At 42.1% G+C, this 26,256-nt stretch overlaps 1 protein-coding gene across 2 annotated transcripts in view; it reads left to right on the top strand.

The window, feature by feature from the left end:
• GRIN2A (glutamate ionotropic receptor NMDA type subunit 2A) overlaps window positions 1-25,761 on the top strand; it is a 426,336-nt gene extending 400,575 nt beyond the window's left edge. Inside the window, exons 13-15 of one of the 2 annotated variants that reach the window (XM_007985424.3) lie at window positions 12,448-12,686; window positions 19,332-20,508; window positions 20,852-25,761. In XM_007985424.3, the coding sequence (XP_007983615.1) occupies window positions 12,448-12,686; window positions 19,332-20,508; window positions 20,852-20,925 (1,490 nt within the window). In that variant the 3' untranslated portion in view covers window positions 20,926-25,761. Of the gene's footprint in view, window positions 1-12,447; window positions 12,687-19,331 lie in introns of both variants that reach the window. The other variant, XM_007985396.3, reaches the window with a different exon arrangement.
• Window positions 25,762-26,256: the final 495 nt, after the last annotated feature.

Raw genomic sequence — 26,256 nt, 5'->3', positions numbered from 1 at the left:
TTTGTTTCCTCTGGATGCAGTGACTCATACCTGTAATCCCAGCACTTTAGGAGGCCAAGGTAGAGGGATTGCTTGAGCCCAGGAGTTCAAGATCAGCCTGGGCAACATGGTGAGACCCCTTCTCTACAAAAAATAAAAGTAATATCTAGGCATAGTGGCATGCACCTGTGGTCCCAGCTACTTTGGAGGCTAAGGTGGGAGGATCCCTTGAGCCTGGGAGGTTGAGGCTGCAGAGAGCATTGTTCCTTCCACTGCACTCTAGCATGGGTGACAGAACAAGACCCTGTCTCAAAGAAAAAAAAGTTTTGTTCCCATCTAAAGTACTAGTAATAGTGGATCAGTATACCAATGTTACCACGATCTAGCAGCATTAGGCATTACAGTTCTTTTTGCTGTTTTAGAAGGTACAACATGCTATCTCTTGTATATAAATATAAAAAGTTATTTCAAGTTTCATGTTTTGATTGGTTAAATCAGAATTCTGCAAACTATGGCCCATTGTGTATTTTTTATAAATAAAGTTTTATTGGAACATAACCACATTCATTCCTGTATTATGTATTGTCTATGGCTGTTTTTGTGCTACAAAGGCAGAGTTGAGTAGTTGTGGTACAGACCGTATGGCCTGTAGTGCTGAAAATATTTACTAATTGGCCCTTTACATAAAAAAAAAAAAAATTACTGACCTCTGGCTTAAACAATAAAAGTGACATGTTCTTTTGAAACAATTCCAACAATTGGAAGAATTTAACTAAACATGACTCATATCCCCTTATCCTTAAAGAAATTTTCTCTTTTTGTAAAGAAGTTTCACACTTTAAAAAAAAGTTTTTATTTTTCTCTCTGGTTTAGAAAGTCTGTTTTCTTCAACTTTCCTTATTACCTCACTTAACCCCCAAAGTAAAAGATATACTTATACCTGTACTATGCCACTCACTGTTTTTTTCTATTTGTTACCTTCTATAAACTATGACATACATTCATTATATTACACAAATCCCGATGTCCAGTTAATTTGTATACAGCTGTGCAACTGCCACCCAGATTGAGCTATAAAATGTGAGCAGTATCCTAGAAAGCTTCCTCATGGCCCCTACCAGACAGTACTCCCCCGACAAGTAATCAACATTCTGTCCTCCGTGACCATGGGGTGTTTTTTGCCTTCTTTTGACCCTCAAATAAATGGTGGAATCATACAACATGTATTCATTGATGTCTTTTATGACATTACTATATATTACTACATGTAATCACAGCTCATTATTTTTTTCATTGCTGGGTGGTATTTTATCGTACAAATTTATCCATTTTGCTGTTGATGGGCATTTATATCACTTTTAGTTTTTGTCTGCTTTGGATATTTTTATACCTTTTTTGTGCACAGAGGAACTTACTGGTTTGGAAATATACCTAGGAATGAAACTGAGGGTAATAGAGCGCGTCTACTCAGGTTTAGTAGATACTTTGAGCCACTGTTCCGAAGACGTAAACCAATTTACATTCCCGCCAGTAGCACATGTAACTTCTCCAGTTTCCAAGTGCTCCTTTTCTACCTTCTGTGAGAGGTAAAGCTGGCTTATGCAGCTGAACTCTAGGTGTCTTCATCAGTGGCTGTGTGGTTGGCTGTTGCTGTATGATCATAACCAATCATTCAGAGATCCAGATTCTTTCCCCAACATCCACATTGCCTTATTTTGTGACCTTGGTTCATGTAGCCTGACCTCCGATTTAGCATCAGTACAATGGGGGCAGAGGACTGCGGAGTCTGCCCCACCTACTTTCCTGAGTTAGAATTGATATCTTGCTTTTCTCCCACCCCCATGTGCTCTTCCGCTCATCCTTGGCCACGATCTCACCCCATCTGGTGCCTTAGACCTGGGATAAGGGAGAGGAGGTGAGAGGAGCACCTCCATACCTGGGGAGGGGGAAGATGTTATCAAAGGGAGAGGGAGAGCTCTCCTAAGTCATAACCCAGCCCTGCACACCACCCCTATTACCCTCTATGGAAAGAAAAACAGGGTCTTCCTTCTGCTTTAGTTACAGATGGTTCTGACAGCTGATATGGGGTCCTTTCTGTAATAAGTTTTATTTCTCACTTTCTGTCCTTCTCCATTCCCCTTCTTCTTTCTCCTCCTTCTCTTCCCTGTCTTCTTTTCTTTCCTTTCTACTCTCTCCTTCTCTTTTCATTCCACAACCAAGTTTCCGGTGCCCATTAAGCTCCTTGTGTATACTAAGCAATGGGGAATAGTGATCAAATGGAAGTGATCCATTTTGCTTCTGGATTTTACAGCTTCAGAGAATTTGTTGACAACACTTCAATAAAAAAGAACCTGAAAAGCAGTGAGATCATTTTACTTGCTGAAAGGAAGGAGCTATTTCTTGGCATGTAGAACTGAGCAACACAGCACAGGTTGCCTTGGCGTCACAAGTGAAGCATCACACCCAAATGGCTCAAGCCCCTGGCCAGAGATAAGAACTCAGAGGCATCTCCCCCAGCTGGGAGACCAAGCTCCATGCTTTCCCACTACTTCCTTTAAACGGATCATTCAGGCATTTGCCTGCAAACTTAAAGTGACCCGCACCCTATTTCCTTTCATGTACTACTAGTTGCCACATTCTCTCTTTCTCGGGTTGACTCTTCATTCTTGCCTTGTGTGGTGCAGGAGCAGAAAACCGTCCTCTTGATTCATTGCACCTTCCCTGCCCAGGATGTGCAAGTAATACATCTTTGAGCTTATTTTCTATATTGTGGTGTATTGAATTTGCATCTTTCATCTGAAGAACTAGGAACTGCTGCAGACTGGGTTTTCCCTTGGGGAGACTACAGGGTTGGACCTCCAGTGCCAGAGTGATGATCAGGCAGACACAAACTGAACATAGGTCAGACAAGAGCTGCAAGGGCATCAGCAGTTATAAACAATTCCTCCTGGGAGAGATCCCCTGGTCATGGATAAGAAAACTAGGCATAAGACTGTCTACCAGGTAAAAGAAGCATCCTGTGAAAGGCACATGTAAACACCCAGATTTACCTCCCCTCATTGACCATTAGGGCAGGGTTGTTAGCTGCTATAGTACTGGAACCCCAGTTTAGCTAGGGGCTGTCAAAACAGCACGGGATCTGAAGTTATTGCTATCTTTTTTTTTTTCTTAAATCTATATATGTTTAAAACACAAGAACCCCTTTGTGATATTAAAAAGTCCTCATATCCTTCACATAAGTCATCAGGTTTTGAGGACTCTTGATTAACAAAATATGCAATGGCAAAAAGTCACTATGAATTCATTTGTGCTCACAAATGCATGTGACTTTTAAGCCATGTCAGCTTCACCATCTTTATTTGTGTGAGGCAAATTGGTTAAGCAGATTCCAGAAGAACCTGGTATATAATAAGATTTCCTGGATTCCTACAAGGTTTCTGCCATCCTACTTCAAAGAATTATATCTCTCCAATTTCATCCGGTAATGGAAAATTGTGACCATGCGTATTGTTTGATGTTCGATAGAGTTGTCCAATCCTCTATTGTTCAATCCTCTTTTTAATTTTTCTTCTGAAAGAGACACTGGTTGGGAAACTGCACACGTTGTAGTTGGGTTTCTTGGGGTTTTTTTGTTTTGTTTTGTTTTTGTTTTTGTTTTTTTGAGACAGAGTTTCACTCTTATTGTCCAGGCTGGAGTGCAATGGCACGATCTCGGCTCACCACAACCTCCACCTCCCAGGTTCAAGCCATTCTCCTGCCTCAGCCTCCTGAGTAGCTGGAATGACAGGCACCCACCACCACACTCAGCTAATTTTTTGTATTTTTAGTAAAGGCAGGGTTTCACCATGTTGGCCAGGCTGGTCTTGAACTCCTGACCTCAGGTGATCCGCCTGCCTCGGCCTCCCAAAGTGCTGGGATTACAGGCATGAGCCATTGCAACCAGCCGGAGTTGGGGGATTTTATGGTTGGGAACCTGTGTGCATAAAATCCCCCAACTCCATCCAACTTGTGCAGCTAATCACGTGGCCTGTGAAATCCTGCAATGTGACAAGTAGCAATGAACTTGACAATACTCAAGTTTCTTCCATGGAGCAGAAACCTCAGTTGGAAGGTGGCGGTGAAACGTTTATGCCAAAGACAGCCTGTCCCTGCCTCTAACTGGATACATTTAAGCCTAGCCCTATTTTTATTTTGGTTTTGTGACTTCTCAGCATTATACAGAAATGGAATATTCTGACATTTAAATAAGGAATATTTATCTCCCAAATTCAATCTATTTGTGTCCAGAATCTTGTACTATTTCCTATCACCACCACCATCAAAAGTAGTTTTTCTCTTCGGCAAATAGTTCAGTGATCCTCTGAGATCATAAGAACAGAGGGCATAGGCTCCAGAATATTATTTCTGAACCCAAGGTTACTTGGGTCTTATTTTTCTCCAGCTCATTTTTTTTTTCTTGTTTATCAGATTTATTGGGTCTTTATTTTGTCCTTTTGAGAGTTTTTAAATTTGTCTTTAAAAAAACATGGGTGTTGGGTCACCACAGGGAAGAGAGAAAGGAATGAGTTGCTCATTGCTGCATCTGGGAGGGTGGACTTGCCTCACATGGCTTTGAGTCAAGACGGTGGAATTAGTGAAGCTAGGCCCTCAAGGTCGAAGCTCAGATGGTTTAACTAATCTTACTCGGCTCCAGGACCACAGACCACATCCCCAAATCTGATATGCAACTTCTTTCATCTACAGGACAACTGGGCAAGGAGAGGATTTGTCCCTGATTCTGTGTCCCCCCATGCCATCCCCAATTGCAGGACCACCGTTCAGAACTCACAATGACCGAGTCTGTTGTCATTGAGAACACGAGCCTGCCAATGAATCTGTGCCCTAGATTTCCCATAAAAAAGTTGTTCCTTTGCCATTTCCAATTCCAGTCGGGCTTCTGAGAAGCCCAAAGTACCCAACCTCTGGGCAACACATGAAACAGGATGGAAATGGGGTCAGTTAGCCTCTCGGTGTTCACAGCAAACCCTAATGAGATCAGCAGCAACAACCTTCTGACGTCTTTCAGCTATAGATGGAAATCTGTTCCCTGTGGGAAACCACCAGGCTCTATTGCTAGGATCTTTGATTGGAATATACTCGCCCAAGAGCCAGCCTTGATTTCTGGGTTTCAGAATCTATGCCTCACCCCTTTGCCTGGGGCTTCTCAAATTTCTTCCTTTCTTGGGCTCTGATTGATCCTCAGATCTGTGGATCACAAACTAATCAAGGAGGCAGAAGCCTTGTGTTATCCACAGTTGGTGCAATGTTATGAACCACATGTGCCAAGACCAGTGCCACAGATTGGGGGTACAAGGAGAATAAGACAAGATTCCTGCCCTGAATAAACTCACCTCCCAGTGACAATTACATTCCAGTGTGACAAATTCTATGCAAAAAAAAAAAAAAAAAAAAAAATCCAGGATGTTATGGTAGAGGAAACCATGGCCTCGTATTTACATTCCTGTTCATTCAGGGAAGACTTCCTGGAGGTGGAGACCTCTGAACTATATGCCAAAGATAGCTATTGCCAAGTTTTCAGCACAATACCATGCAGCTGGTATATCCAGAGTAGACTGTAATGGGTGATGATGATATTGGTGACAGTTTACAATGAATCCTTGTGAGCAGTTTCTTGCAAGTGGGTTTCTTCTCCCAGTCACTACATAATCTTGAAACAGGAAAGCTTAAGCTACATCTTCTATCTGACTCTGAAATCAGGACAGGACTCTAATAGTGACTGTGTCACCCAGATAGAGTTGACTGGTGACCTTCCTCCACATGGTAGCACCATTGTACACATTTGCAATTTGAATGAGACATTGCACACCCATCACAGCTTACCTTCTATTGTATGTGAGGAGACACTGGATTTCTAATCGGGGACCATGACTGGAGAAACATGAGCAACAACTGAAGAATCTTGGGTCCACTAAGAAAATAGTAGGGTGTTCACTACAGGTGTACATCTGATGGCCTTATTGTTCCCTGGGTACCCCAGACTTCTTAGCATGAAAATTGAGTTCTTAGCATTCTGGCTTCTAATCCTCAGGCTCCTCCTTTGATTCCTTCTTCTTTCCCAGAAATCCTGAACTGCTCTCTGATCTCAACACTCCCTGTTTCTTCCTGCCTCCAGCCCTGTGCAAATCCAATCATCTCATTTTGCCATAACTACTGGTTTTCATGACTCTCTCTCACAGAAATGAGCTCTTAGAGGCCAAAGACTATTTGTAATTCATCTCTATATGAAAATACAAAGATGCTTGCCACGTGTTAAGTGCTTTAGAAATATTCTCTTTTCAATGAATGAATGAATAAGTAAAGAAAAAACAAATGAAGTCCTCAGAAAACCAAAAAGCAACAGCTTCCTTGACCAGACACGAAATAGAACATTGAACTCAGCTTCTCAGAACCCCATACTCTCTCTCTTCATACCATCACTGCCTTGGGTCAGGTGCTTTGGCAAGAAACCAAGAAAAAAATAATATGTAGACGTGTGCCCGTGGAAGCTGATTTTAGAAGATACGTTTCAGCAAATTTTGGACAAAGCCTAACGGGTACAGGTTCAAAATGGATTTTTCACAACTGACCTCAGGGGAGAGGTACTTGGGAAGTTTGAACGCTAGTCACATTGCTTGCTATAAAGTCTGTTCCCGAAAACTGCAGTTCCTCTGGAAGTGCTGAGAATGAGTCAGGGCAAATAGAGAAATGATTTCTCTCATTTTGGATGTAACAGAGTCTCCATGGGGAGCTGAACCTTCTCCCTGGACTTGCATTCTTGGAATCATAGATAGAGTGAGTTAGAAGGGCACAGAGAGCATTATGTGGTCCATCCCACCCACCAGCTTCCCTGATTTCAGGCAATAATAATATCTCCAGAAATACTTATTTTGTAATTAGTATATGCCAGGCACTGTGTGTATGCAACATCATTTAATTCTAACAAAACTCCTATAAGATAAATACTGTTGTACTCCCATTTTCTAGATATTAAAACTGAAGCTTAGAGAGATTGAGCAAATTCTAACCTCTGTGCACCTGCGTGCCCTCGTCTGTAAAATAGACCAGCCACATTAAGGTTACATGAGTTAATTTTTTAAAACTCTAGTATAGTACCTGAAGGACAGTCTATTTTATATAATTTTGTTAAATAGAAAAATAGATACATGAATGGATGAGTAGTTGGATAGATTAAGTAGAGTGGCTGGACCATGATCAAAGAGCCAGTACATGTGGAAGGCAAGAGTCTAATGCAGGCCGTCTGACTCAGATATTGACTGTAGTATACCTCCATGTTACTATCTAGACCTTACCGGATGACTGGACGTGCTTCCCAAACTCTTCAGGGAAAGGTGCTTTCTTTTATACCTCCTTCTGGTGTTTTCTACCTGAAACATTCTTTCTTGTAATTTGCTGAAGAGTATCTAGTTGAATTTTCTTTCGTTCCTTTTTGCAAATATAAAACCTCTGGCTTCCTCCTTGCCGGTGGGTGGATGGGTAATGGGATAAACTCCTGCACTGTCTGCATCCTATCTGTACCTTTTGTCTAACCAGCCTTCTTACAGACTCACCCAAGCAGCCAATGGAAGCAAGCTGGAGACACACACAACACTGCCTCATTATCCTTGCCTGTTCCCTTTTAGATTCTGCATCTCTCTGACGGTTGACACCTGAAACTCTATTACTCTGTCTTTTAATGTTGCAAGCATTAGGAAAAGAGTGACCTTGACACCTTGCTCCTTCTACTGAACTTACAGCTTTCCTCAGGATGGTGCAGAACTAAGTGGTTGGCAGAGATACTTGTAGCTGGAAACATCTCCCCTGAAAACAGATACAGGAAGAACAGGTGCAAGTTCCCACGGGCACAAAGTTCTGCAAATGTGCATGAGCTTACTGTCATTGGAGGAGGTGGAAACACAAAAGGAGAGGGCTTTGAGCGTTACATGGGGACCAGTTCTCTCCAGTGGGGAGACAAAGGCAGTGTGGTTTGACTGCAACCCCAAAACTTCCCAGGCTCCATCTGTTCCCAAGAGAGCATTTAGCTTGTGTCTTCCCAGCAAGAATGTGTCTGCCTCAGGAAAGGGATTTAATTGTCCCATTTACCAGCTCTGGTTCACAAGATCACACTGACAAAGATCACGGCCTTTTTAATAGGAGAAACTGACAGCAGAATGAATATCATAGAGCCACTCCTTGGAAAAATGACATTTGATGCTTCACCCTACCTAAAGGATGCACATTTCCCAGCCTTTTACTCTCAAGCCCGCTGCGGGTTCCCCTTTGCTTTGTATTCCATCTATTTATATGGCAGAATAACTCACTAAACAGATTTGAACACTTCTGCAATGCTGCCCAATTTAAGCCTGGGGATATAAGAAAAGAAACAGAAACAGAAAATATGGATTCAATGCTCACTACGTGCTGCAGGCCATGAAAAATATCAAAACCATAAAACATGGTCCCTGATCTCCCTCCAGGAGATTACAATATACTTGAGTAAATTAAAAATGAAATAAGAAAGTATTTGAACTATAGTTCAGTACACTAGTCAAAGAGGGCCACGAGGCAGGAAATGATTGATTTGAAAATGATTGGAACAGGCTGTAATTGGTAATGAGAAATGTGCATTTGCTCTTTTTTTTTGAAATTGGAGTCTGCTTTACCAGGTTGACTTCCTCTAAAAAGAGGTATTGTTTGGGCAAAGGGCAGAAGGAAATCTTTATTTACATCCTGAAAGGAATCAAGATGATGTTTCTTGTATCAGACTGCCTTCCTCACAGGCTTACAAACCTGGCTTTCTTTGGGGTAACACCGAAAGGAAGATGTTCTGGGAATCTGATGAGTCATAGCGAGAAGACCCATTTTTGTGTCCTCACAGACTCCAAAGGGTCTGAGCACAGTGGCTCATGCCTGTAATCCTAGCACTTTGGGAGGCTGAGCCAGGTGGATTGCTTGAGCCCAGGAGTTTGAGATCAGCCTGGGCAAGATGCTGAAACCTCATCTCTACTAAAAATACAAAAACTTAGCACAGCATGGTGGCGTGTGCCTGTCGTCCCAACTACTTCGGAGGCTAAGGTGGGAGGATCACCTGAGCCCAGGAAGTTGCTGCCGTAAGGAGTTATGATCGCACCACTGCACTCCAGCCTGGGTGACTGGAGTGAGACCCCATCGCAACAAAACAAAACAAAACACCTCCAAAGGGAGGGGAAAGTCAATAGCACATTGTATTTTGAAAGGAATGGCATTGGTGTTTTTGTGAGAAGAGGAAGCAGTCGTGCAGGTCTGAGGTACATGGTGGGCAGAGAAATCTGGATGAGTTTGAGACAGTGTTGGTGGACAGTGAGATATTATTTCAAAGTCTCCCATGACCTTTGTGATTGTGTGGAAGTATGGGAGGCTGTTGGAAGAAAAGGAATTGAATCAAGATACTCTCTTCTCATCCCTTTACCTACATGACTGAGCAGCACCCATTTTTGTGTGTGAGAAACTCGAAAGGGGATGGATTTCCTATTTTGTAAAAAACCTCATTAGCATGTATGCTTTTTTCTGGTTAATACATTCGAGACCTTTCATGAGTCACTTAGTCTGTAAAAAGAAAACTAGGAAAATCTCTGTCCATCAAAGTGAAGAAAATGCAAGGAGGTTTACCATCTGTTTGAAGCTCTCGGTAAGAAAGTAAAGCCCAAATGAGCATGTGAGTTCAAATGCATGCTACTTAAATGGTGTAGTAATCAAAGTAAAAATTTTTCCATACAAAAACTCATCCATTGAAAATTCCTGGAACCATGGAACTATGGCAGAAGCAAACCCAGAAACTCTCTGTAGGGATGTTTCTATAGCCTAGTGTTCTTGGGAGTCCCATGGGGCTCAGAGGGAAAATAATTTGGCAGAAGATTAGCTCATGGTCAAAAGTTACAGATGTCACAAGGAAGTAACCCACCATGAGAGTCAGAACACGCAGCAAACAGAGGGATGAGAATCCCAAGAACTAAGGTGGGGGTTGGGGGGAGTCATCTGAAAGACTAGAGGTTTAAAACTATTAAAATATAGAAAAGTTTTGAAAATCATAAAAGGGTGGGATATTATGACAAAAAGAACAGGCAGAACTGTAAAAAAAACCAAATGAATATCACAATTAAAATAAAATTAAAACATAAAGCTAAATATTACTAACAAAAGAATAAATTAATGTGAAAATTTATCTATTGGAAATCACCCAAATGCAGCACAGAGAGAAAAAAAGAATGCAAATATTAAAACAAGGTAAATAACCTAGAAGAGAGAATGAAAAGGTCTACAGTATTTTAAAATTTTCAGGAAAAAAAAGAGATGGGACTATTAGATGCCATTAGGGAATTGCGAATTGAAAAAATGAGCGAGCACTACATCCCTATGAGAGTGGCTAAAACCCCAAATGCTAACACGAACACTGACAACGACAAGGGTGGTGAGGACTTGGAGCAACAGGAGCTCTCTCATTCATTGTTGATGAGAGTACAAAATAGTACAGCCACTTTGGAAGAAAGGTTGACAGTTTCCTACAAAGCTGAAACACAGACTTACTGCATACTCTAGCAATAATGCTCCTAGGTATTTACCCAAATGAATTGTAAAAACTGTACCACACTAATGCAAGATATTAATAGGGAAAACTGAAGGGAGCGGGGAGAGGTAGTATATGGGAACTCTCTGTGCTTTCTGTTCAGTTTTTCTGTAACTATAAAACCACCCTAAAAAATAAAATCTATTAACTTTTTAAAAAAGATATGATGGGGAGAAGTAATGTTCAAAGCCACAGTAGGTGAATTTTTGCCAGAACTAAAGTTGTAAGTATTCAAATTGAGAAATCATACTAAGTCCAGAGCTGAACCAATAAAACAAACCACACCTAGACTTCATACCAAAGACAAAGTGAAATTCTCAAAAGCAACTGGAGAGAAAATATAGATTACATAGAAAGTAACGATAAGAAGATGATTAGCCAACTTTTTAACAACTGCCATCCAGATCAGAAGAAAATTTAACATCCTCAAAAGGTCAAGGAAAAATAATTGTCAACTTTGATTTTTATATTCAGCCATATCATTCAAGAATGAGAACAAACCAAAAACAATACATGCTAATTTCACATAACTTAAAGACCAATATTAAATCAATCATTATGATTGACTTCTTCAAAAAGAATTGATATAAACAGAGTATTTCCTTAATTTTTCTCAGCATGTCCCCATTACATCTTAGACATCATGTATATACATATACATATAAAATATAGTCATACTTTTCATTTAACATATGCATCTTCCTTGATTTTTACTGTCCTTGAAAGATCATTTTTAAAGGCTGAATCATAGTCTAAGTACCATAGTTTAGTGAATTGCTAGACAGTTAGTATATAATTGCTAGATGTTTAGATCAGAGGATTTTCTCCTAAATGGCAACGGGATAAAATGCACATAGAAGAGAGAGAATTATTCTAAGCATGCCTACTGTTTTCTTCCCCCATTGGAAAAAACCACCTGGTTATTTAATTGCCTACTGAAGTTGGGGGGTGGGGATACTTTAGTTTGCAAGGGTCCATTCAGAGCCAGCTGGATGTCTCTTTTCAATTAAAGTTTTGTGCTCTAAGTATACTGCTCATGTGTGACTTTTCTAAGTAATCCTGAATGTTCTAAAAAGAAAAAAAAGAAATATATTTGAGGATTGCCATAGGCCAGGCACTGTGTCAGGCATTTTCTTCACAACAATAAATAGTAGCAAACATACTACTTATGAAACTTACTATGATCTGGGTCCTTTAGGGATTTTACACATTCTCATGTCATTTGATCCTCATGGCAACTCTATAGAGGAAGTATGTTCTATTATTATGCCTAGTTCACAGACAGGATAACTGTAGCTCTGAGGCCATGCAGCTAGCAGATGATGAAGTCAGAATTGCAATGAAGTCTTTCTATTGCACATTCTGCGCTTTTATTCCCATGTCTTGTTCAAAGCTTGGGTGGGTGTTGGGGGCAGGGGTAGGGGAAAGCAAGGTCAGAAAAACATAATAATGACCAAAAAAAAAAAAAGACAAAACTCCAAAAACCGAAACCAAAACCAGGAACTGTGCTAAGTTATATATATTATGTATGTATATAATATATAAATATATATTAATAGAGAATAACCTTGCTGTACTCTGTCTGCTATATATATATATGTTCTCTATTTTTATATATAAATTTCATCACTGCAACAATATTAGGTAGGCTTCGTAATCACTATTATCTTCACTCAAAAAGTGACCAAATGGAGAATCAGCAAACTCAGAAACTTGCCTTATAGGTTACATAGCTGTGAGTTGCACATCGTCTGTTCCAAACCCAGAAGCGTCTGCCCCAAAATGCATGTTCTGGTCCTCACTGCCTATGAATGTTGTGTCCTGTCTAGGTGAGATGGAGGAGCTGGAGACCCTGTGGCTCACGGGGATCTGCCACAACGAGAAGAATGAGGTGATGAGCAGCCAGCTGGATATTGACAACATGGCGGGCGTGTTCTACATGCTGGCCGCGGCCATGGCCCTTAGCCTCATCACCTTCATCTGGGAGCACCTCTTCTACTGGAAGCTGCGCTTCTGTTTCACGGGCGTGTGCTCCGACCGGCCTGGGTTGCTCTTCTCCATCAGCAGGGTCAGTACCCCTGGGGGCTACTTCCTTGCACCACAAGCAGGTTTAGAAAAACGCGTGGGTTCTTGACGTCTCAGTGGGGTCTGCACTTTCTTCCCTTGCCAGCCTTTTTGGGCTTGTCAAAAGAGCATCCAGATTTTGTGCATTCATAAGCCGGGAGCTGCAAACCTTGATGACTATGGAAGGCAGAAAGGAAATGGGAGTGGGTGCAGCAGGCGGGACATGAGAAAAAATAGCACAAATGACGTGAGACGGCAGCTAAACCTCAGTATCAAAGTGAGAGAACGATAGGGAATACTGAGGACTGTGGCCAATCGCATAATGTTTGCCTTACCAGTAGCGGGCAGCCGTCCTCAACTCCTGCTGAGTATTGTCTTATGGGAAAGTAGGGTCAATATTATCAGGTCGTCTAGTTTTTTAAAAAGAGAAAATGTCATCTGATTTTGCTAGAAACCTTTCCATTTTTAAATATTAGTAACTAATTCCATTAAAAAAAATTTTTAAAACACTGGGCCAGATACAGCCATCACTAGTGCTCAGGTATGTTGTATAACACTACTAATGCTGCTATGCAAGATGCTACAATTTGTGTATGCATTGTAACGGAACATGCACAACAAAACAAAATCTACTTGCAATGCTATGCATTATGTATCCACATCTAACAAAACACAAAGAGCATGTGGAATGCAACAGCACATGAAACGAAACACAGATGTAACAGAAGAAAATGCACACATATCAAGCAGAAAACAAAGTATACCTTCAACTCAACATAAACAACAGCACAGAATACATATCTATCTGCCTTCTTATCTATGTATCCATTCATTAATTTCAGCCATCTACGCATCCATCTGTTCATCCACTCATCTCTCTTATTTGCCCACCTTCTTTTTTGTTTTGTTTGATTTTGGTTTTGCCTTGGAAGAACTTCATTGATTAGGATTTGAAAAATGGTGAAAACTTTTTGGTTAAAAACATCTAATTGCAGCAAACCAACACAGCACATGTATACATATGCAACAAACCTACACGTTGTGCACATGTGCCCTAGAACTTAAAGTATAATAAAAATAAATAAATAAAAAACATCTAATTTTATATGCTATTGTTTACTGAGAAAGCCAAATAATTGCTTTAAAACAAATTTGTATATTCTTAGCATTTGCTAGTTTCAAGAACTGTGGAGATTCGGAAGGTACACGTTAGTTTAGCGAGGAAGATTTATTTTCTCCAGTTGCACTCCAAACTCGGGTTCTGTGCAAATACATATTTCCTAATTAGCTTGATGGCATCTAAACACATAGATTGCTTAAAAATAACAACGTACGTGCATAAAGCTAGGTATTATGCCAACTTTAAGCTAATTCTCCCAGTCAATTACCAAAGGCGTTTCATATCCAAATGATTCTGGGATTATCACCAAACAAATGCACACTGTTGCGTTTACTTCTAAATCCTGCTTGTTTTTGGAAGAGCATTTCCTCTATCTAAAACACCGCTAAGGAAGCCAAGTTGATTTATCAACATTTTAAGAAATGAAGTAAACCCGTATCTTCCTTTCCAAAGGATGGAATGGAAGGCAAACTGGGCAACACAGGGCAGGCATTGTTGGTGGAGTTCCTCGATCAGCTGGAATTTGCACTTTGGCCACTCCATCCCTAGGGGAGAAGAACCCCAAATTTTATGGGGAGCAATGTGCTTTTATTTATTATTTTATTTAATTAATGTATTAATTTTTTAAATGGAGCCTCCCTCTGTTGCTCAGGCTAGAGTGCAGTGGCGTGATCTCGGCTCACTGCAGCCTCCACCTCCTGGGTTCAAGCAGTTCTCCTGCCTCAGCCTCCCAAGTAGCTGGAACTACAGGCACCCGCCACACCTGGCTAATGTTTGCATTCTTAGTAGAGATGGGGTTTCACTATATTGGCCAGGCTGGTCTTGAACTCCTGACCTTGTGATCTGCCCACCTTGGCCACCCAAAGTGCTGGGATTACAAGCATAAGCCACTGCACCTGGCCAAGAGCAATGTGCTTTTATGGGAACTTCTGTGCTCCCTTGGGAACTCTCAGATACCATTATTGCTTCAGCGGTTTCAGGGAGCCCTACTTATGGGGACCCTCCTTCTCCCCAGATAATATTTGCCTTTTCAAGTAAGTGCAGCCTGCTGTGTCTAAATAGGAAGATGTCATCCTGAGTGATACTTTCCTGCCTTTCTCAGATACTTTCCTGCATTTCTCATTAATTAGGGGTACTCAAAATAGGCTCAGCCCCTGATGTGGTGCACAGCAAAGCTCTGAGTTTCTTAAAAAAAAGAAAAATAACCTTCCTTTCAGTCAAGGGCTACTGCCACCACTGAAGCTTGTCTTCTGTGGACATTCACACATATGTCATCTTACATGTTGGCCTACACAGCACGGAGAACACACATGGAAACACAATCATTTTCTTTAACAAAATCTGCAGTGAGGAATTCCCAGGCAAAGAAGCTACTTTCCACAAGTGCGAGATCACAACTACAGAATGAATTATGCCTCATGTGTGGATGAGGACTTGTTACTTCTAATCCTCACGATGCCCTCTGAGGTTGACATGACCAGACCCATCCTGAAATTGAGTCCCCAAAGGTTACCTTTATGGTTTTACCTTATGTTTCCTTAAAGCAACAGGAAACATCTCACTTCATCTATCACACTAGAAAAAGATGTGAAAGAGGGAACTAGTCTGTTTATGCAGGGTTGGGTTGCAGGCTTTAGTCTACTCTAGAATTTAAGTGTTTTTTTCTTCTTAAAGACACTGATCCTGGATGCTCTGAAATTTACTCCCTCCCCAAGGTAGGTTTGGTTCTGCACAGAAACTGGATCTCTCTATTACCAGTTATTCTCCTTGCAGCAAGTTGAACATCAATAGATGTAGAGCTATTACCATGCAGCAGACTTACATAGCCCTCCTTACAGGCTCAACATCCCCAGGGAAGCCTCTGCACAGTGCAATGCAAGTACACACAAGAGATACGTGCATGCCTGGCACTGCAGAGGGAGAAGTCCAGCACTCCAAAAAGGCATTTGTTTAACATTGGAACCAAGCTTCTCCCAGGGCGGTGGCCCTTGGCTTTTACGACATCCAAAAATGCATCCTCCTGCCTGTGGGATGCTCTTAACTTTTGTTTTCTCTCCAAAATGCTTTCCCTCCCATGTAGAATAAAATAATTCATTGTCATCAGCAAAAAGAGCTGCCTCCATGAGGCATGAGAGACATAGCAAAGCCAAAAATGAGGGGAATGAAAATGGGCAGCGTTTCCAGCAAGATCTGATGAGGGAAGCTTGGAGCAGAATGGACAAAGCCTCACGCTAACCCACAATTGGGACCAACGGAAATCAGATGCTTTAGGGATGGGGTCCAGGCTCAAAGGGACTGAGGAGGACATTGCCCCACGGATAATATTCTGAGAGGTCAGGTGCCCTTCAGGAGAGCACAGAAATTTCCTGGAACAACACCTTGAGTCATCAACACTGGTTTTACCTGACTCTGAGCCCACTGCGGGACCAAGAGGGCATCTTATTTCCACAACCCATAAAATGTAGCTGGGATCTATAAATAATAGAGAAGAGAAACTAAAGACAGAGCTACTGCAACTAAGAAAGAAACTCTAGCCCAGGGATTTACTTGGTTCCCAAGGTAGAGTTTGGTCTGCCTATCTAAGCAGAAAGTCAGAGTGGCTACCAAGAGCAAATCTTAAGCAGCAGAGAGTGGCATGCATTTCCTGCAGCTTCAGCCATATGGCTACTGCATGCTTAAGCTCCTGGGAAAGGGACAAGGTAATGGTAAAGAAGGGAAGGTCAGAGATGACTGGGCAGCTTGTCCAGCTCACATGTACTGACCACCTATGGTGTTAGGGGCTTTGTTTGCATTATCTTACATTGCCCTGGTGCCCACCTTAGGAGGGCATAATTCCCATTTTTTAGATGCAGAAACTGAAGCTCAAATAGACGTGGCTTATGCAAGGTCACAGAGCTAATCCATAATGGAGCCAGGACTCACATCTAGTGGATTCCAGGCCTCTGGCTCTTCATGTTATTCTGTAACATGCATTCCCTCTCCTCAACAGCCCTTCCAGAAGATGGATCAAATCAGTTGGAGAATGCTGTCGCCAAAACCTGGGGTACACCAGCTTGGGCAATATAGCAAGACCCCATCTCTACAAAAAATAAAAAATCAGTCAGGCATGATGGTTCGTGCCTGTAGCCCTGGCTGCTCAGGCCGTTGAGGCAGGAGGACTGCTTGAGCCCAGGAGTTTGATATTGCAGTGAGCCACGATTGCCCCACTGTACTCCAGCCTGGGCAGCAGGGTGAGACCCCATCTCTAAACAAACAACCAATCTGGGGTAGAGACTGGGTCCACCCCTTTGACTTTTTCCATGGCCTCACCAGGCAGATCAACACCTGGGAACTGCCTTAGCCATGTTGCATGTGTCTCACTAAAACCAGGGATGAGAGAGAGCCATCAACAGCCATCCTCCCATCTCCTGCAACATAACTCATCTCCCTGATCACTTCTGTGGGCCTCCTCCAAATAGAAAGACAGCCAGCACATCTTGGCAGTCAGGAGCATGTAGCTCTGAGGGTGGAGGGGTGGAGGGCAGTTCTTAGAATCTCCAGGTGGCAGAAGGGAGTGTGTTGGAATCAAAGTACAAATTTAGGGGGAAAAAATCTTAAAAACTTCTATTTTCATGATACTAACAGGAAGAAAAGGCACAGACCTAGGCTGATTCTGACAAATAGAGTCACACTAATTTTCAACCATAGTGGGAGAATCCCTCTGGGTCAGAGTATAAGATTATTATATTACAAGGTTAGGTGAGAAAACCATAGGTTAACATAAAAGGTTAAGCAACTCTGTACTATGTGAAATACATGACTCATTTGTAAGATTTCCACATCCACAGTCTGGATGCTCCAGCAGCTCTGGAAGCAATGAGGGCAGGGGCAGATGTTATTTTATGGCAGGACAAACAGCCAACCACACATTATATATAGAAGAAGATCACAGACAAGTTTGCAGGAAGGCAGGAAAGGGTGTAATGCCAGTGCCCTGGGCCTCAGGGGGCCTTCACCAACCATGAAGCCTGGGGTGGAGAGGATCAGAGAAAGAGCAGCTCAAACTTGCAATTGTAGGCTTTTGTGTTTATGGTTCCTTGAAGGCTAGAGTGGAAAGACTGTCTACTACAAGAAAAATGTAGCAGTACAAATGAGTTGAGGCTGTCATAGTTCCATGAGCATCCCTGCAGGGTGAGTGCGTCCCCACCATGGGGGACCAATGGAGCCACCATTATCAGAGTCCACAGTTAATCACACATACTTTCCTGCAGTTTATGCCAAAGTCAGCAGCAACTGCCAATTCTGCCCTACAAACCCCTTCGTGGTTTGGCTCCCTGTCAGCCTTGGGAAGACCAGGTCAAATCCTGCAGCCTTGATCTGACTGTTTCCTGTAGGTATGGCTGCTGAAATCTGGGGTAGGAGTAGGGAGAAGCAGGGGAGGCCACAGATCAAAATGTTCCAGACGTCCTTTTGCCTGTTATTGTGGTATGAATCAAGGGCTCTTCCCTTGATGAACAGTTAAACAGCTACTTTTAAGTGAACGTAAACAGTTGTTTTCTAAAAGGAAGAAAGAGTAGAAAATGAGGAGACATATAGATGGAGGTGCTTGTATTTGGACTGTCCAGGAGCTCCTAAGTCATTCAGTTCCCTGGATGGATTTAAAGGTGGTGTCACTGTGTCACCAGAACTCTTCACTATGACTACTAACTAAAACCCAGTTCTAGCTACATTGAATAGACTCACACACAAACAAACATACAAGGAATAGATTGAGTGGATTAAGTAAAAAAGTTCAAGGGAGTGGCTCCAGGGGTTCAAACCATGTCTTTCTCTATCCCTTGGGCTCTACTTTTCACTACAATGGCTTCACTGATAGGCTCACACCCCCACATGATGGTAAGACTGCAACTCCTTCTATCCAAGCTTCCATATCTATCCCCACAAAAAGAGTATGATGAGTCTTACATGAATTTCACGCCTGCCTTTAGATGAATCAATGTGTGCATGGAGAAGAGATTTTCTGATTGGCCACTCAGGACACATTCTTTGGTTGTTAGCTTTCGCATAACAGTAGGGGTAATTCCAGCAAAGAGTTAACAATGGATGATCCTTTCATGCTGACTGTGTTTGTCAGTAGTTAACTCTCTGGTGCCTGAACTTCAAAGATGATGCTGGGAAACTTGAACAAAAGCTTGGATTGGTGACCCGGGTGCTGGGAAGCTCAGTTATCTGTCCTTATATGCCACTTTGGAGACACCGAGGCACTGACAGTTGTATGAGCATCGGTTGATACCTTTTCTCAAACTCCACGTGTGACTTTTTGCAAAGGTGTCAGCTAATCTTGAGCCAGAGCAATAAGGTAAACCCTATGCTTTGCAACTTGTCTCAAACCTTTAAGATACATTATCAGGATTCAGACTGAATTTCGCTGTTTCTCCAGGGCTCCTGCAAGAAGTACAAATCTCACCTTTGCAGGTAAAGTTCAAGTGCAAAGTGGTTTCACGTTCACTGCTGCTGCTGCTGATGGTGCTTTATGTTACTCCCCTACAGGGCATCTACAGCTGCATTCATGGAGTGCACATTGAAGAAAAGAAGAAGTCTCCAGACTTCAATCTGACAGGATCCCAGAGCAACATGTTAAAACTCCTCCGGTCAGCCAAAAACATTTCCAACATGTCCAACATGAACTCCTCAAGAATGGACTCACCCAAAAGAGCTGCTGACTTCATCCAAAGAGGTTCCCTCATCATGGACATGGTTTCAGATAAGGGGAATATGATGTACTCGGACAACAGGTCCTTTCAGGGGAAAGAGAGCATTTTTGGAGACAACATGAACGAACTCCAGACATTTGTGGCCAACCGGCACAAGGATAACCTCAATAACTACGTATTCCAGGGACAACATCCTCTCACTCTCAATGAGTCCAACCCTAACACGGTGGAGGTGGCTGTGAGCACAGAATCCAAAGTGAACTCTAGACCCCGGCAACTTTGGAAGAAATCCATGGATTCCATACGCCAGGATTCACTATCCCAGAATCCAGTCTCCCAGAGGGATGAGGGAACAGCGGAGAATAGGACCCACTCCCTAAAGAGCCCTAGGTATCTTCCAGAAGAGATGGCCCATTCTGACATTTCAGAAACGTCAAATCGGGCCACGTGCCACAGGGAACCTGACAACAGTAAGAACCACAAAACCAAGGACAACTTTAAAAGGTCAGCGGCCTCCAAATACCCCAAGGACTGTAGCGAGGTCGAGCGCACCTACCTGAAAACCAAATCAAGCTCCCCCAGAGACAAGATCTACACTATTGATGGTGAGAAGGAGCCTGGTTTCCACTTAGATCCACCCCAGTTTGTTGAAAATGTGACCCTGCCTGAGAACGTGGACTTCCCAGACCCCTACCAGGATCACAGTGAAAACTTCCGCAAGGGGGACTCCACGCTGCCAATGAACCGGAAGCCCTTGCATAATGAAGAGGGGCTTCCCGACAACGAGCAGTATAAACTCTACTCCAAGCACTTCACCTTGAAAGACAAGGGTTCCCCACACAGCGAGACCAGCGAGCGATACCGGCAGAACTCCACGCACTGCAGAAGCTGCCTTTCCAACCTGCCCACCTATTCAGGCCACTTCACCATGAGGTCCCCCTTCAAGTGCGATGCCTGCCTGCGGATGGGGAACCTCTATGACATCGATGAAGACCAGATGCTTCAGGAGACAGGTAACCCAGCCACCCGGGAGCAGGTCTACCAGCAGGACTGGGCACAGAACAATGCCCTTCAATTACAAAAGAACAAGCTAAGGATTAGCCGTCAGCATTCCTACGATAACATTGTCGACAAACCTAGGGAGCTAGACCTTAGCAGGCCCTCCCGGAGCATAAGCCTCAAGGACAGGGAACGGCTTCTGGAGGGAAATTTTTACGGCAGCCTGTTTAGTGTCCCCTCAAGCAAACTCTCGGGGAACAAAAGCTCCCTTTTCCCCCAAGGTCTGGAGGACAGCAAGAGGAGCAAGTCTCTCTTGCCAGACCACACCTCCGATAACCCTTTCCTCCACTCCCACAGGGATGACCAACGCTTGGTTATTGGGAGATGCCCCTCGGACCCTTACAAACACTCGTTGCCATCCCAGGCGGTGAATGACAGCTATCTTCGGTCGTCCTTGAGGTCAACGGCATCGTACTGTTCCAGGGACAGTCGGGGCCACAATGATGTGTATATTTCGGAGCATGTTATGCCTTATGCTGCAAATAAGAATAATATGTACTCTACCCCCAGGGTTTTAAATTCCTGCAGCAATAGACGTGTGTACAAGAAAATGCCTAGTATCGAATCTGATGTTTAAAAATCTTCTATTAATGTTTTATCTATAGGGAAACATACGTAATGGCCAACGTTCTGGAGGGTAAATGTTGGACGTCCAATAGTGCCCTGCTAAGAGAAAGAAGATGTAGGGAGGTATTTTTTTGTTGTTGTTGGCTCTTTTGCACATGGCTTCATGCCATAATCTTCCACTCAAGGAATCTTGTGAGGTGTGTGCTGAGCATGGTGAGTCCTTAACCAAAAATAACTAACTACATAAGGGCAAGTCTCCGGGACATGCCTACTGGGTATGATGGCAATAATGATGCATTGGATGCCAATGGTGATGTTATGATTTCCTATATTCCAAATTCCATTAAGGTCAGTCCACCGTGTAATTTTCTCATCAGAAATGCCTAATGGTTTCTCTAATTCAGAATAAGCAATATGGTATGCATGTAAACCTGACACAGACAAAATAAAAACAGTTAAGAATGCATCTGCACTGTAGTGAGATTGACATGTGCAAGAGATTAGGAAGTGTGGCTCGTAACAGTTTCAGCTTTCTCGTTATGCCTTCCATCACAGCCCAGGCTCACCCCAAGAACTCCAGGCTCCCCCAAAGAATAGCAAATCAGTGTGTTCGTGGTGACTATGCTACCTTCATTATAGTTCATTTCCAAGACACATCTGGAGCCAAAGGCCCGAGGGACCCTCAGGTGGAGACAGCTACAGGAATCTCTTTGGATGTTGATGTGTGTTTCTCTCACCCTCGGCTTCGATGGTCTTGTTCAGAGCTGCATAAACTAACACATTTATGTCTCCGAGATCTAAGTGTGGATCTTCTGTCTGTGACACAGTGGCCATTGTAGTTTATCCCGAAGACGCCTATGTACGTAAGTTTGCATTTCCTCCCTTCTGGTGATGACTCAGGGTTGTATAGTATCTGTTGCCCCTTCCCTCCTCAGAGTAACCATAACTCGTTCCGTTTCCAAACAGCCATGGTGGTGTCCAATTAGCTGTGTATCGCTCGTCCCAGAGTTGTGAATGTGGTGACATGCACCAACAGCCGTATGTGTACTGTGCTCTGTAAGAAGTACAATGCCATCTGTCTGCCGAAGGCTAGCATGGTTTTAGGTTTATCTTCCTTCACATACAGAAATTCTGTTGGACACTCACTTCCACCCCAACCTCCTCAAATGAAAAGCCTTCAAAACACGAAACACTCTTGGATCCACCCTGAGTATCCTCCAAACTGTGGATATAGACTTTAGTGAGACAAGTGATTTCTCCCGAGTTATTCTCTCTGTGGGTGGCAAACCACTTCATAGCACCAACAGAGATGTAGGAGAAACTCCTCAAAGCATTTGTCATTTCTGAATCACCTGCATTGTCTCATTCTTATTCTACTCAAACCTGTGCATATATGACATGAAATGATACCCATTTTATTTTAAGTTAGAGACAGAGAGGGGAATTCGTATGCATGGGGAGCCTGTTAGCACAGTGCCTGCCACCAAAAACAAAAAAACAAAAAAAAGTGCCCCCGACAAGATAGTTGCTATGTTATGACACTTTATCAGATCAGGATTTTCTAGTTTAAAGATTAAATACCATAAAACCAGCAAATAATATTAACTAAACCTTTTATATAGTTCTACTCTGTTAATTAGTGTATTTCATATAGATGAGAATTTTGGATGTATTTGGGATAACTAGCCATCAGTGTTTGCAGAAGACCTCAGTCTGTTTCGGGCCATGCTACGGAAACACTAAGCTAATGTAGACTCGCCTGACCATTTCCTGGTTTCCTCCTGCATTCTGCTTTACGTTCTTGAAGAAAGGGAGAAAGTGGCAGGTTGAAAAATTATCGCGTTTCTTCTCCTCATGGTGTGCATTCTCTTTTGTAAGTATTATTTTCTTGCATGTGGGCAAGTGCCAGGAATGATTCTCTTAAAGCTCAAGGATGCATGGAATAGCTCCATCTTTGGGAAAGTGCGCCTGACCTGCAGTATTCCTATAATGATGAAAAGTGGTTGCAATAAATTTCAGGGTCAGTGGTAGAGAACAGAGGGAGGCAGTGGGTGAGAGGAGCTTCCTTTCATTTTTGAAAGGCAGAAGGGACTGACAAGGTCTTGGGGATGCATATGCTTGAAAATGACATTTTATTTCCCGGATGCTGTATCTCTGCTGTCCCAAGACCCAGCCATGGAGAAGCTTGGATCGAAGGGCCTGGAATAGTCATCCCAACTTCTGATCCTAAATCTGAATTTCCATGACTGTGTAGCCTTTTAGCCCTTTCTACCTTCTGCCCTTCTACTGCGCTCCAAACCTTTATCCACCCTAGCAAGGATCACCTCCGTTTCCTCACAAGTCTGGGATGTTTTGACATGAATGAATTAAAAAGCCTCTCCAGAACACAGAAGAGTGATTTGTTGTCAAGCCAAAGAGGTTTTCTGTCTTCGTCTGGTGTCCTCTAAACCCAGAGGGCTGCCAAATGCCACAGAGACCTCCAGGGAGACTGAGAGTTATACTTGCACTGACTTAATCGGTCAAAAAGCCTTCCCCTAATAGCAGCATTATTTCTGCTATTAACCCCATACATACATCTCTGGATAAAGAAACTGAAAATGTGGCCTTTGGAATAATCAACAGTAATGTTGCGAAAAAAGTCTATAATTCTTTTTACTACCCAAAGTGTTTTTTTAAATAAATAATCAGAAATTTTATGCTACACAAAGTTTATGGTTTCCCTTCTCTACTAATTCATTGACTCTTCAATGTGATGATCCCAAGCAAAAAAAAAAAAAAAAAAAAAAAAAACAAATCAACTACTGATCAGATGGTCAATTTCTAAGGAAAAGATGCAGAGTTATTCAAAAGTCATCTAAGTTCAGTTTTTGCAAAAAGAATATCGGGAATGTAACGTCCAGTGGTGAATGGAAACCACAGTATGAGAAGTAACAAGAATTAAATAGGAAGCCCTAGACTATAGATCCATCACAGAAGATTCCTGTAACATATCCCAGCTCTGAGGTCTTAGATTTGTGGATGGCAAGGAGCCCAAATCTCTGAACACAAATGCCTGAGTTTCAGCTGGCTTAAGTCAGAACTGGCATCCATAATGATATTTTGTAAATTCTAATTGGTTTTTCCCACTCGAGAAGGACCCAACAGGTCCTCAGATAGGTACACTTGAATGCAAATGGTTGGGTCTCTGTCCAAGGGTAATAGCATGCACATGCAACCAGTTTAAAATACTCTGGGTAAGAGAGTATTCTAGAACATGAACTGTACTTGAGAAACCTTTGTGCTTCTGGAAAATGAGTTTCATCATCCTTACATCTGCAGGTTCTTAGGCCGCTTATGGTTTCAATGCTCTGAGCTGGCAAGTCCCTATAGGTCTATCTTTCTGCCAGGGAGACAGGCAGGATTATAATCTCACCACACATGACTGTTATGTCCTCTGCAAATCTCTCTGCATTATTTATCTGTCTGCCCACCACCATGACTGGGCATCCATGGATTACTCTTGATTTTCTCTCCCCTGATTCACAGGGTGCCAGAGAGTCTTCGTATTTAGCTTTTCTAGTGAAAGCATTAAAATTCACCCATTGCAGCAAAATCTGTCAAATCATTTCACGCTTATTTTCTGGGGAGAAGAAAAAGAAAATTACACCTTGTTTACAAATGAAATAGTTTCACTTAAATGGAACTCTAGCCAAAGCAGCTAATTAGTCAAAAGATCCACGGCTGTCATATAGTCACACATTGTTTATTCTATTTGATATGTCGACCACTGATGTGTATTTAATATTCTGCATCCTTCTCAGGAAATGACAAATGCCCTGAATTATTTGCAAATAGAATTGCTAATGAAAAAGAAAAAAAAATGTTGATGTTAATTAAATGGTGATTAAAAATTTATCTCCTTTAAATCTAAAAAGTGCAGCTTTAATAATCAGTTGTCATATAAATAAGTACCTTGTACTGAAATCCCTTGTGGTTTAAGACCTAAATAAACATTAATTTGAGAAATCTAAAATACCTTACAGAGGAGCTGGATATATTCGTTAACATTATGCACATTCCTGTACTGTTTCTTTGTGCATTGCTGTCGTGCATGAATCCTTGAAAAGGGGACATGCGTTGTTTCTGAAATGGAGCCTGTTTGTATTAACCACGGCTATAGTAGACATAATTGGACTCAAAGAAAAAGAAGTTCGAGTAGGTGGAAGCTAAATGTGTTGGTTGATATTTAATGAGTGAAGGGTTCTATGTAAAGGCAATTTTCCTTCCAAAAGTACTGTTTATTTTCACTGGAGACACAATTAGACCTTTCCAGATACCCCATCTCTTTTTGGTGAACAGGGTTGAAAGTGATGTGGGGTCTATACTTGAAAAGTTCTCCCAATATGCAGTTACTGTTTCCCATTCAATCCCTACACATTGTACTGTGTTCATACCTAATTGTATCAGATGAGGTCAGCTTGCCACTTGATATGGATCAGAGATGATCAAATGCACTTATCCTGTGAATACAACTGCTTGTGTACACATGTATATAATATACATGCTTGATTTCTACCATTCACACATAAGTGTATTATCCAAATAAAATTGTACATATTGTAAAGTTTATGTTAAAAATTAAATGGTGATGATGGTATTAACACATGGAAAACCCATTCTGGTTATTTTTATGGGAGGATATTTCTGTAGAGAGGGCACTGTATTTTTTTAATCTCAGTTGTAGGGAGGATGACAGAGCCTAAGTAGAATTTGGGTGTTGGTGTTCTTGGCCCCTTCTTTAAAAAACAAAACTCTGGGATGAGGGGTATAGAATCTATTCTGCTCGCATTTGCTTCTGAAGACAATGCCGATATGGACTTGTGTGTGAATTTCCTTAAACATGTCAAAGGGCATAGATTTCCTATTTAAATACCTTATCCTCTTTCCTCACCTGCACTCTTTCTGTGCCCAGCAGTGCTTTCAGTATAGTATTAGCTAGAAGTGCCTGCCCAGAAGGGTCTTAGAAAAAGAGAGTTTGTAGAACCACACCAAAAGTTAGGAGAAGGGGAGGAGAGATGAGAAAATGAAGTTTACAAATGGGCAGTTGCCTGTTTAAGATCATCAAGTTAGAGTATCAGAGCAAGGATTAGATCCAA

The sequence above is a fragment of the Chlorocebus sabaeus genome, chromosome 5, assembly GCF_047675955.1.
Source record: "Chlorocebus sabaeus isolate Y175 chromosome 5, mChlSab1.0.hap1, whole genome shotgun sequence".
In the NCBI taxonomy this organism is placed as follows: domain Eukaryota; kingdom Metazoa; phylum Chordata; class Mammalia; order Primates; family Cercopithecidae; genus Chlorocebus; species Chlorocebus sabaeus.
This window is presented reverse-complemented; position numbering and strand designations above follow the sequence as displayed.